The 12,673-nt window shown below is 43.5% G+C and overlaps 1 protein-coding gene across 2 annotated transcripts in view; it reads left to right on the top strand.

Annotated features, from left to right (window-relative positions):
- LOC121540483 (solute carrier family 22 member 23-like) overlaps positions 1-12,673 on the top strand; it is a 32,771-nt gene that overhangs the window by 11,633 nt on the left and 8,465 nt on the right. For both annotated transcript variants that reach the window (XM_041849387.2, XM_041849388.2), the window contains one exon: positions 4,755-4,941. In XM_041849387.2, coding sequence (XP_041705321.2) covers positions 4,755-4,941 — 187 coding nt within the window. The remainder of the gene's footprint in view (positions 1-4,754; positions 4,942-12,673) is intronic.

Here is a 12,673-nt window from a genome sequence, read left to right as displayed (position 1 = left end):
AAATCCAGAAAAACGCATGTCAAAAATGTTATAAATTGATTTGCATTTTAATGAGGGAAATAAGTATTTGAACCCCTCTCAATCAAAAAGATTTCTGGCTCCCAGGTGTCTTTTATACAGATAACAAGCTGAGATTAGGAGCACACTCTTAAAGGGAGTGCTCCTAATCTCAGCTTGTTACCTGTATAAAAGACACCTGTCCCCAGAAGCAATCAATCCATCAAATTCCAAACTCTCCACCATGGCCAAGACCAAAGAGCTCTCCAAGGATGTCAGGGACAAGATTGTAGACCTACACAAGGCTGGAATGGGCTACAAGACCATCGCCAAGCAACTTGGTGAGAAGGTGACAACAGTTGGTGCGATTATTTGCAAATGGAAGAAACACAAAATAACTGTCAATCTCCCTCGGCCTGGGGCTCCATGCAAGATGTCATCTCATGGCGTTGCAATGATTATGAGAACGGTGAGGAATCAGCCCAGAACTACATGGGAGGATCTTGTCAATGATCTCAAGGCAGCTGGGACCATAGTCACCAAGAAAACAATTGGTAACACACTACGCCATGAAGGACTGAAATCCTGCAACGCCTGCAAGGTCCCTTGCTCAAGAAAGCACATATACAGGACCGTCTGAAGTTTGCCTATGAACATCTGAATGATTCAGAGGAGAACTGGGTGAAAGTGTTGTGGTCAGATGAGACCAAAATCGAGCTCGTTGGCATCAACTCAACTCGCCGTGTTTGGAGGAGGAGGAATGCTGCCTATGACCCCAAGAACACCATCCCCACCGTCAAACATGGAGGTGGAAACATTATGCTTTGGGGGTGTTTTTCTGCTAAGGGGACAGGACAACTTCACCGCATCAAAGGGACTATGGACGGGGCCATGTACCGTCAAATCTTGGGTGAGAACCTCCTTCCCTCAGCCAGGGCATTGAAAATGGGTCGTGGATGGGTATTCCAGCATGACAATGACCCAAAACACAAGGCCAAGGCAACAAATGAGCAGCTCAAGAAGAAGCACATTAAGGTCCTGGAGTGGCCTAGCCAGTCTCCAGACCTTAATCCCATAGAAAATCTGTGGAGGGAGCTGAAGGTTCGAGTTGCCAAACGTCAGCCTCGAAACCTTAATGAGAAGATCTGCAAAGAGGAGTGGAACAAAATCCCTCCTGAGATGTGTGCAAACCTGGTGGCCAACTACAAGAAATGTCTGACATCTGTGATTGCCAACAAGGGTTTTGCCACCAAGTACTAAGTAATGTTTTGCAGAGGGGTCAAATACTTATTTCCCTCATTAAAATGCAAATCAATATATAACATTTTTGACATGCGTTTTTCTGGATTTTTGTTTTGTTATTCTGTCTCTCACTGTTCAAATAAACCTACCATCAAAATTATAGACTGATCATGTCTTTGTCATTGGGCAAACGTACAAAATCAGTAGGGGATCAAATACTTTCTTCCCTCACTGTAGGTCTATCTCTCTCTATCTCTCTCTTCTCTCTGCAGCTGATCACTTTCAGCCTTAGTCAGAGGATTGCGTCCTTGTGAAAGGAGAAGCAGGGGAACAAGGGCAGGGGGTGTGGGTGGCAGCTTTTGAGGGTAGAGCCTCTTCAGCTGAGAAGAGAGCAGTGGGCGAGGGAGGAGAGAGAGGGATCAGCCTTGGGGAGAGCAGAGGAGGGGAGGGAGAGCAGAGGAGATTAGGAGAGGAGGGGAGGAGAGGGAGGAGAGGAGGGCGGTCAGTGAGGTAATCAACACGAGCAGTCTTTCTCCCTCTCAGCTGGAACAAAAGTTCCCTGCCTGACTCACAGTACTGTGTGTATGTGTGTTTGTGTGTGTGTGTCAAATCAAATTTTATTTGTCACATGCTTCGTAAAAAACAGTGAAATGTTTACTTACGGGTCCTTTTCCAACAATACACATTGAAATAATGACACCTACCCAAGGGGTTGTTATATTTTGGGGGGAGGCAGCAGGGGTTACTGCTATATTTAGCAAGGGATGATATACCAGGCTCTTCCCGAGGCATCTTCATTGTGAGCAGTACATGAAACTAGGTGTCATACAGCCTGCTGCAGTATATGTCTAATGAGGAGGAGGTTTGGGCTCGGGCTCTGGGTCTGAGTCTGATTCTGTAAGGTTTGAAAAGAGGGGGCTGTGCTGAGTGGGCACAGACTTTCATCACACATACACACACACAGAGAAAGAGAGTGCAAGAGAGAGAAAGAGAGCGAGAAAGAGAACTGTGTGTTTGGGCTCCAGGGGAGAGGAGCTCAGTACAGGAGGTTGGAGTGGGTGTTCTCAATCTTCAGGTATCAGCTGACTCCTAGCTCTCCTCCCTAGTGTAGTTAGAGAGAGGAAAGGACATGAGGGGGGAGGAGGGAGGAGAGATATTCCCATGCTGCAATACACTTCTCCCCCCTTTTCAGTCTCTATGGCCTTTTCTCAATTAAAATTTGCTCACTCTCGTCTCCTTTTGAAAAAGGTCAAAGATAATCGAGGAGAGGCGGCAAGGAGAGTGAACGTGGACAAAAATGCTCTTGAATGAAATGAGAAGCTCCTTCTCCACTTTACAGGGGGGATCCCAAAATAAATGTGTAAAGTGATAACAAATAAGTAGCATATTGTTTTTAAATGTGTGCATGCTTTTCTCCTCCGACAATACAACAGCTGATTCAAAGGGGGTGTGGATCAGAACTCTTCCACGGTAGGATACACTTGTGCTTCCCCACCAAAAGGATGCTATTGAGGAGGGGAGGACTATCTTCCTTTGGCTTACTAACGAAATGACACACTCCTCGACCACTAATCGGTTCACGGAGGAGAGAGGACTCTTGCGTTTTTCTGGATTTTGTTGTTGTTATTCTGTCTCTCACTGTTCAAATAAACCTACCATTAAAATTATAGACTGATCATGTCTTTGTCAGTGGGCAAACATACAAAATCAGCAGGGGATCAAATACTTTTTTTCCCTCACTGTAAGTCTATCTCTCTCTCTTCTCTCTGCAGCTGATCACTTTCAGCCTTAGTCAGAGGATTGCGTCCTTGTGAAAGGAGAAGCAGGGGAACAAGGGCAGGGGGTGTGGGTGGCAGCTTTTGAGGGTAGAGCCTCTTCAGCTGAGAAGAGAGCAGTGGGCAAAGGAGGAGAGAGAGGGATCAGCCTTGGGGAGAGCAGAGGAGGGGAGGGAGAGCAGAGGAGATTAGGAGAGGGGGGGTCAGTGAGGTAATCAACACAAGAGCAGTATTTCTCCCTCTCAGCTGGAACAAAAGGTGGAGGTGTGTGTTAAGGTGTGTAAAAAAGCCCCAGGGATTCTAAACTCTCTCTCTCTCTCTCTCTCTCTCTCAAAAACATCAGATTGGTGTAAGCATTGGTTGGAGGGAGTTTTCAAAATGTTTACTATAGATCCATGACAGAGAGTTTGCAAGTGTACACTTCTGGAAAAGGATGGAGAATCTGAACCCAGACAGTGTGTGTTTCCCACTCTGTGTCTGTATCCCCTTCCCCCAGACATCCCAGAATAGAGCAACATCTTGTATTAAAACACCCACTGCGCTCCCTGTTGAGGTTGTCTGTGGGATGAGTTGTAGCTATAGCAACAGAGGCTGTAGAATAACCGGTTCACAACTCTCTGACCCAATGACCTGCTGACCTCTGAACCAGGTTGTCGGGGAAAACAGGCTGGAGGGGATCGGAATGTTCTCTACCAGACCAAAGGACTAATTTCTTTCTCTCTCTCTCTCTCTCTCTCTCTCTCTCTCTCTCTCTCTCTCTCTCTCTCTCTCTCTCTCTCTCTCTCTCTCTCTCTCTCTCTCTCTCTCTCTCTCTCTCTCTCTCTCTCTCTCTCTCTCTCTCTCTCTCTCTCTCTCTCTCTCTCTCTCTCTCTCTCTCTCTCTCTCTCTCTCTCTCTCTCTCTCTCTCTCTCTCTCTCTCTCTCTCTCGGGAAGTGACATTACATGAGCCCTGGTTAGTGAGCATACAGCAAAGAGCCCCCCTCTCCTACACCCCCCTACTGGTCACCTTCAAATAGACCTTGCCATCTGGAGTGGACCATCTGGACTGTACCACAGAGTAGCCGGTAGGGGGATGAGATGACAGCCCAATCAGGGAAGAAAGGGACGGTATCTGTGAAATGGCTCACTGACTGAACTCTTGAGAATGGCCCTAATGTGTATTTCTGACAGTTAGGTGAGCTCATGGTTCACTGGTTGTTAACTGATCATTAACTGGTGGTTAACTGCAGGCTTCTGAGGGAAAGTTGTGACACAGAGGGGTATTCAATTATTAATTGAGGGAATGAGTTGTAGCTGAGACCGTTTAGGTATTTGAACAGACAGCTAGGCTATATCAGAGAGCTACAGCACTATACCGCAGTGATGTATGCCATTATAGCCTACCCACCATCGTGCCTACCCGAACCAAACTGTTCAGGTGCAGATCTATTTTTTTCAGATTGTCCTTTTCTGTTTCAGCAACTATGGTGGATGCGTAACCAGGCCAGCTCAGTACAGTTTGAATTGGGCTCAGCTAGGTTTTGCTCAGTAGGATGAAAAGCCCTTTATAGCATGAACATACAAAAAGCTCTGAGACTGAAATCACTGAACCCGCTCAATTTCTCTGGCTGTAACTTCTGTCCCTCTCCCTCTCTCTCTCTGGAGATTGAGCTGTGCCTGCCAAGCTGGCCTTTCTCCATGGCCATGCTGGCTATATGTCTAACCTCTCTCCCCCTCTCTCTCTCCCCCTCTCCTCCATAGGGATTGAGCTGTGCCTGCCAGGCTGGCGTTTTTCCATGACCATGGTGGCCAGTTTCCTCATGGTGGGCGGGCAGCTGGTGATGCCCGGGGTGGTGGCTCTTTGTCGTGATTGGCCGGTCCAGGATGACTGGCAGGTCCTGCAGATCATCATCATCTGCCCCTTCATCCTGATGTTGCCCTACGTCTGGTAAAGAGCCCCACCCAAATGTCTTCCATGTTACCACCATTCTGTTGAGACAAACATGCTAGAGTTAGAGGTTGAAATTAGAAGTACCATGGAGTCCTGCCCACTGAGGGGATAGCCACACCAACTTAGTGAGTGGCCACTCCCACTCATGAAGTAGCTCAGTCCACTGACGGGCCTTTTATCAATTAGATTTGTTCACCTCCTGCATCCTCTCTCTTCCATCCTCTCTCGCCTCCTTTTGTAAAAAATCTAAGTTAATCGAGGGGAGTCGGCGAGGAGAGTGAACGTGGATGGAAATGCGCTTGCTTGAAATGAGACCGTTCTTCTCCACTCTCGCGTCATTAAGCAAATTACGTTTATAGGGGTGGATACCAAAATAAATGTGTAAAGTGCTCAAAACAAATTAAGTTAGTTGTGCAAGACAGTTTATAGATAAAACTATAAGTAGCATATTGTTTTTAAACGTGTGCATGTTTTTCTCCTCTGACAAAACAAAAGCTGATTCAGAGTGGGTGTGGCAAATTTCAAAATTATTCTGCGATAGGATGCACGAGTAGCCTATCGATGAAAGGTGGCTATCGAGGAGGGGAGGACCCTCTTCCGTTTGCCTATTAACAAATTGACACTCTCCTCGATCACTCATCAGTTTCCGTGTCACAGAAGAGAGAAGAGAGGACGGAGGAAAGAGGACAGAGGACAGACTTTTTCCCAAACGAGAAAACCCCAGGGATTCCACCATGCTGTGGGGTTAGAGGTTAATATGCTAGTGGCCAGTCCTCAAAAAGGATAGCCCTACCCGAGGTAGAACAAAACACAACCATGTTTTCTCACATCTCTTATGTCTCCATTTATAAAATGGATGGTTGTGTAAATGTATTTGACTGCAAAAGTGGTTAAATTGATAGATATTGTGACATACCACCTAAACTCAAAAGGTGCAGAATAATGCCTGGCTGGAGTGGGGATTGGCCATATAAGCTCATGTAACCCAATATTGCAAGCTCTGATATTGCTAAAATTTGAAATACAAGTATTCAGTTGTCTGCACTACATAAACAAAAAACAGCATTAGGATATCTTAATGCATCTTGGAAATATAGACCTGTAAACACACAGATACAATAGGCGTAAATGTATATCTATGAATAATTATGATGAATGTAAGCTTTACTTTCTGGTAGCTGATTAATAGACAACTTTCCAAGTCAAATTTGCTGTCATTCACTGCTGTATGGTCCTGCCTGACAAACATACATACAGTTACACATGTTTCAATGTTGTGGCTATGGTAATCTAATCGGCTCTAAGAAAAACAAGTGGGCTCAGACACTGAAAATTGTCTTTTTTTTTTCAGTTAAAGTTTCCTCTTCTACATTAGGGGGGCCCCCCTAGATTTCACCCAAAATCTAATATGGCTGCCATGATACCATTAAATGGTGGGTAAATCATCTGTATATAGAAAAGCTTTCAGATTTGTGTACTGTTCTTATGACCTCAATACTATTTATGTGCAATTCAACTTTGTTGGGAATCCAATATGCTTGCCATAATTACACTCAAACACCTTTGTCTGGATATATACTGAACAAAAATATAAACGCAACATGGAACAATTTCAAAGATTTTACTGTTACAGTTCATATGAGGAAATCAGTCAATTGAATACATTCATTAGGCCCTAATCTATGGAATTCACATGACTGTTGGTCACAGATACCTTTAAAAAAATGGGCCTCACAATGGGCCTCAGGATCGCGTCACGGTATTTCTGTGCATTCAAATTGCCATCGATAAAATGCAATTGTGTTCATTGTCCGTAGCTTATGCCTGCCTATACCATAACCCCACCGCCACCATGGATCACTCTGTTCACAACGTTGACATCAGCAAACCGCTCACCCACACGACGCCATACACGTGATCTGTGGTTGTGAGGCCAGTTGGACGTACTGCCAAATTCTCAAAAAATGACGTTGGAGGTGGCTTATGGTAGAGAAATTAACATTCAATTCTCTGGCAACAGCTCTGGTGGACATTCCAGCAGTCAGCATGCCAATTGCACGCTCCCTCAAAACTTGAGACATCTGTGGCATTGTGTTGTATGACAAAACTGCACATTTTAGAGTGGCCTTTTATTGTCCCCAGCACAATGATCAGCATCTTGATATGCCACACCTGTCAAGTGGATGGATTATCTTGGCAAAGGAGAAATACTCACTAACAGGGATGTAAACAAATGTGTGCACAAAATTTGAGAGAAATAAGCTTTTTGTGTGTATGGAACATTTCTTCAATCTTTTATTTCAGCTCATGAAACATGGGACCAACACTTTACATGTTGCGTTTATATATTTTTTCAGTGTAGAAAAGGCAGCAGACTGCTTGGCATGGCAACAACTAGTATTCCCAGTTACGAGCCTCTTTGAGGATTAATGAGGCAACTCGGAGGCTCCAACGAAAGGAAAGCAAATCCAACCCTGGACTCTCCCTAACTCTACATCTTGCCCCCACTGTGGTACAACTTGTGCTCTTAAGTCACCTCCTTATCATTTAAAAGTGAGCTTTGATTCATGGCTTGTCCATTACGGCTTCCTGAATCCAACATGACTTTCCGCTGGCTCACTGCATTAGTGGTCCACATTGGGATGTTTCAGTGCACTCTTATGCAGTTCAGGTTGAGCTGGCACATTGCTTTTTCCAGAAAACCATGTCCACCATCCTGTCTGTCTGCCATGGAGTTGCTGTATGTTGACTTGGTGACATTATGGAGTACAGTGCCTTCGGAAAGTATTCAGACCCCTTGACTTTTTCCACATTTTGTTATGTTAGAGCCTTATTTTAAAATTGATAAAATAGTTATTTTCCCTAATCAATTTACACACAATACCCCATAATGACAAAGCAAAAACAGGTTTTTAGAAATTTTTGCTAATGTATTAAAGATAATAAACTGAAATATTACATTTACATAAGTATTCAGACCCTTTACTCAGTACTTTGTTGAAGCACCTTTGGCAGCGATTATAGCCTCAAGTCTTCTTGGGTATGATGCTACAAGCTTGGCACACCTGTATTTAGGGAGTTTCTCCCATTCTTCTCTGCAGATCCTCTCAAGCTCTGTCAGGTTGGATGGGGAGCGTTGCTACACAGCTATTTTCAGGTCTCTCCAGAGATGTTCGATCAGGTTCAAGTCCGGGCTTTCAGAGACTTGTCCCAAAGCTACTCCTGCGTTGTCTTGGCTGTATGCTTAGGGTCATTGTCCTGTTGGAAGGTGAACCTTTGCCCCAGTCTGAGGTCCTGAGAGCTCTGGAGCCGGTTTTCATTGAGGATCTCTCTGTACTTTGCTCCGTTCATATTTTCCTCGATCCTGACTAGTCCCCCAGTCCCTGCCGCTGAAAAACATCCCCACAGCATGATGCTGCCACCACCATGCTTCACCATAGGGATGGTGCCAGGTTTCCTACAGACTCGACGCTTGGCATTCAGGCCAAAGAGTTCAATCTTGGTTTCATCAGACCAGAGAATCTTGTTTCTCATGGTCTTTAGGTGCCCTTTGGCAAACTCCAAGCGGGCTGTCATGTGCCTTTTACCAAGGAGTGGCTTCCGTCTGGCCACTTTACCATAAAGGCCTGATTGGTGGAGTGCTGCAGAGATGGTTGCCTTCTGGAAGGTTCTCCCATCTCCACAGAGGACCTTACATAGGTGTGTGCCTTTCCAAATCATGTCCAATCAATTGAATTGACCACAGGTGGACTCCAATCAAGTTGTAGAAACATCTCAAGGATGATCAATGGAAACAGGATGCACCTGAGCTCAATTTCGAGTCTCATAGCAAAGGGTCTGAATACTTATGTAAATAAGGTATTTCTGTTTCTACATTTTAGAAATTTGGTAAAATTTCTAAAAACTTGTTTTCGCTTTGTCATTATGGGGTTTTGTGTGTAGATTGCTGAGGATTTTTATTTATTTAAGTCATTTCAGAATAAGGCTCTAACGTAACAAAATGTGGAAAAAGTCAAGGGTTCTGAAGACTTTCCGAAGGCACTGTATGTGTAGGATGCAACCACACATGATGACAAGCACATAAGGCAGGTGTTCACTACAATGAACCAACACAACCAGACACTCATTGACAAGAAATGCCATCAACTTACTAGGCCTTCACATAATATGATAGGAATTGCACCTCTCCAATGTCAATGCTATCCTGAATCTCCCAGAACTGTCCTCGATAGGCCCACTCAACCATAAGTCCTCCCGTCTGGCAGTTACTAATGACAGAGACACCATGGAACTGGACTGCCACAGGTCATGAGGCCATTCGACAGCCAAAATTCCATCTAGAAAGTGCTGGCGTGCATTGCCCTCATAGGTATCCATTTTGCTACCAACCATGGCTGGCCAGCCCATGTGATACCTGAACTGGACTCACATGTAAAGAATGAGCTCTCACATTAGAGAGACTTCTACATTGGTCTGGGAAACTGTGCAGTAACCCCAACATCCCTTTAAAGACATATGCCATCTATAGCAAACAAGAGGCCCCTTAGGATGGTCAAATTTAAACAAAGATGCTGTATGTCATCAGTATGGTGGCTGGGTATTGACTGTGAGATATTGGCCTTTGAGCACCATGCTTGGCCAGCTCTACCTCCTCTGCAACCCCTTTACTGTCCACAAAGCCCAGGGACGATCTTCAAATGTACTGTATACAGTTGATGTCGGAAGTTTACATAAACTTAGGTTGGAGTCATTAAAACTCGTTTTTCAACCACTCCACACATTTCTTGTTAACAAACTGTAGTTTTGGCAAGTCGGTTAGGACATCTACTTTGTGCATGGCACAAGTCATTTTTCCAACAATTGTTTACAGACAGATTATTTCACTTATAATTCACTGTATCACAATTCCAGTGGGTCAGAAGTTTACATACACTAAGTTGACTGTGCCTTTAAACAGCTTGGAAAATTCCAGAAAATGATGTCATGGCCTACCTTCAAACTCAGTGCCTCTTTGCTTGACATCATGGGAAAATCAAAAGAAATCGGCCAAGACCTCAGAAAACAAAATTGTAGACCTCCACAAGTCTGGTTCATCCTTGGGAGCAATTTCCAAATGCCTGACGGTACCACGTTAATCTGTACAAACAATAGTACGCAAGTATAAACACCATGGGACCATGCAGCCGTCATACCGCTCAGGAAGGAGGCGGATTCTGTCTCCTAGAGATTAACGTACTTTGGTGCGAAAAGTGCAAATCAATCCCAGAACAACAGCAAAGGACCTTGTGAAGATGCTGGAGGGAACAGGTTAAAAAGTATCTATATCCACAGTAAAACGAGTCCTATATCGACATAACCTGAAAGGCCGCTCAGCAAGGAAGAAGCCACTGTTCCAAAACCGCCATAAAAAACCCAGACTACGGTTTACAACTGCAAATGGGGACAAAGATCGTACTTTTTGGAGAAATGTCCTCTGGTCTGATGAAACAAAAATAGAACTGTTTGGCCATAATGACCATCGTTATGTTTGGAGGAAAAAGGGGGTGGCTTGCAAGCCGAAGAACACCATCCCAACCGTGAAGCACGCGGGTGGCAGCATCATGCTGTGGGGGTGCTTTGCTGCAGGAGGGACTGGTGCACTTCACAAAATAGATGGCATCATGAGGAAGGAAAATTATGTGGATATATTGAAGCAACATCTCAAGACATCAGTTAGGAAGTTAAAGCTTGGTCGCAAATGGGTCTTCCAAATGGACAATGACCCCAAGCATACTTCCAAAGTTGTGGCAAAATGGCTTAACGACAACAAAGTCAAGGTATTGGAATGGCCATCACAAAGCCCTGACCTCAATGAAAAAGCGTGTGCGAGTAAGGAGGCCTACAAACCTGACTCAGTTACACCAGCTCTGTCAGGGGGAATGGGCCAAAATTCACCCAACTTATTGTGGGAAGCTTGTGGAAGGCTACCCGAAACGTTTGACCCAAGTTAAACAATTTAAAGGCAATGCTACCAAATACTAATTGAGTGTATGTAAACTTCTGACCCACTGGGAATGTGATGAAAGGAATAAAATCAAATCATTCTGTCTACTATTATTCTGACATTTCACATTCTTAAAATAAAGTGGTGATCCTAACTGACCTAAGACAGGGAATTTTTACTAGGATTAAATGTCAGGAATTGTGGAAAACCGAGTTTAAATGTATTTGGCTAAGGTGTATGTAAACTTCCAACTTCAACTGTATGTGTGTGGAGCTGTGCTACGTCCCCCATAATGCTTCTTAGTCGTAGTCTATGACCTACACTCTAAGTAACCTCTATTTAACCTCTTAAGGATCTGACCCTTGTTTTCAATTTTCGCCTAAAATGACATACCCAAATCTAACTGCCTGGATATGTATATTCTTGATACCATTTGTAAGGAAACACTTTGACGTTTGTGGAAATGTGAAATGAATGTAGGAGAATATAACACATTAGATATAACACATGCGTTTTCTATTATTTTTTTTGTTCAATCATCTTTGAAATGCAAGAGAAAGGCCACAATATAATATTGCAGTTTAGTGTGTGTGCAAAGTTTCAGATTGATCAAGTAAAGCATTGCAATACTGGACTATTTTGTATCAAGTCTTCCCAAATGTGCCGAATTGGTCAATTGATACATTTTCAAGTACATAACTATAGAGAACGTACAAAAATGATATGGTAATACAAAATGTACGTTTTATCTCTGGGACCCTTACAAAGATTTAAACATGAACACACATTGAAAAGCTATTTGGCTTCAGCTAATCAAACATTTCAGAGGCTTGGCAGTGCCACTCATAGTCCTAGATATACAAAGAGACTTAATGAACCCTTTTAAAAGACAGAATAACACAATACAAAATAAACAATGGCAACGTATATGCAGGGGAAGGTGTTTGGCCATATTGGATTCAGAATAAAATTACACCAAAACAGTCTTTGTGGGCATGAGTGTTGTACACAATTCTGAAAAAATGCCTCTCATCTCTAAAATTCATATTAAAAGGTGATTTAACCTCCATCAAATGGTACTACGGCAGCCATATTGGATTGTTGACACCATATTGTATTTGAGTCAAAATCCATGGTGGCCCCAAACATCATCTGTGGTGGCCCCTGACTTTAATTACAAGAGTAGGGGCTTAAGTAACAAAATCCTTCAACCCACTGAATCAATGTTGTTTCCGTGTCATTTCAATGAAATGACGTTGAACCAATGTGGAATACAAGTTGAATTGACGTCTGTGCCCAGTGGGAAGGAACCTTGAACCCCAAAAAATCTAATTCCGATGTCTGAACCCACTTGTTTCCCTTAGAGCAGATTACCATAGCCACAACATCAAAAAACATGTGTAACTGTATGTATTCTTGTCAGGCAGGACCATACAGCAGTGAATGAGAGGAAATTTGACTTGGAAAGTTGTCTATTAATCAGCTACCAAAAGTAAAGCTTACATTCATCATAAATATTCATAGTTGACATTTCCACCTGTTGTATCTCTGTGTTTACAGGTCTATGCATTAAGATATCCGTTTGTGTATGTACAGTAGGATACATGAGCTTTTGCGGTCCATCCCCCCTCCAGCCAGGCATTATTAAGCACTTTTTTAGTTTAGGGGTTGTGGCACAATATCTATAAATTTAACCACTTTTGCAGTAAAATATTTTGACACAACCATCCATTTAATAAATGGGAG

The sequence above is a fragment of the Coregonus clupeaformis genome, chromosome 26, assembly GCF_020615455.1.
Source record: "Coregonus clupeaformis isolate EN_2021a chromosome 26, ASM2061545v1, whole genome shotgun sequence".
NCBI classification, from domain to species: domain Eukaryota; kingdom Metazoa; phylum Chordata; class Actinopteri; order Salmoniformes; family Salmonidae; genus Coregonus; species Coregonus clupeaformis.
Note: the sequence above shows the minus strand (reverse complement) of the source record. Positions and strands in the feature narration are given on the sequence as shown.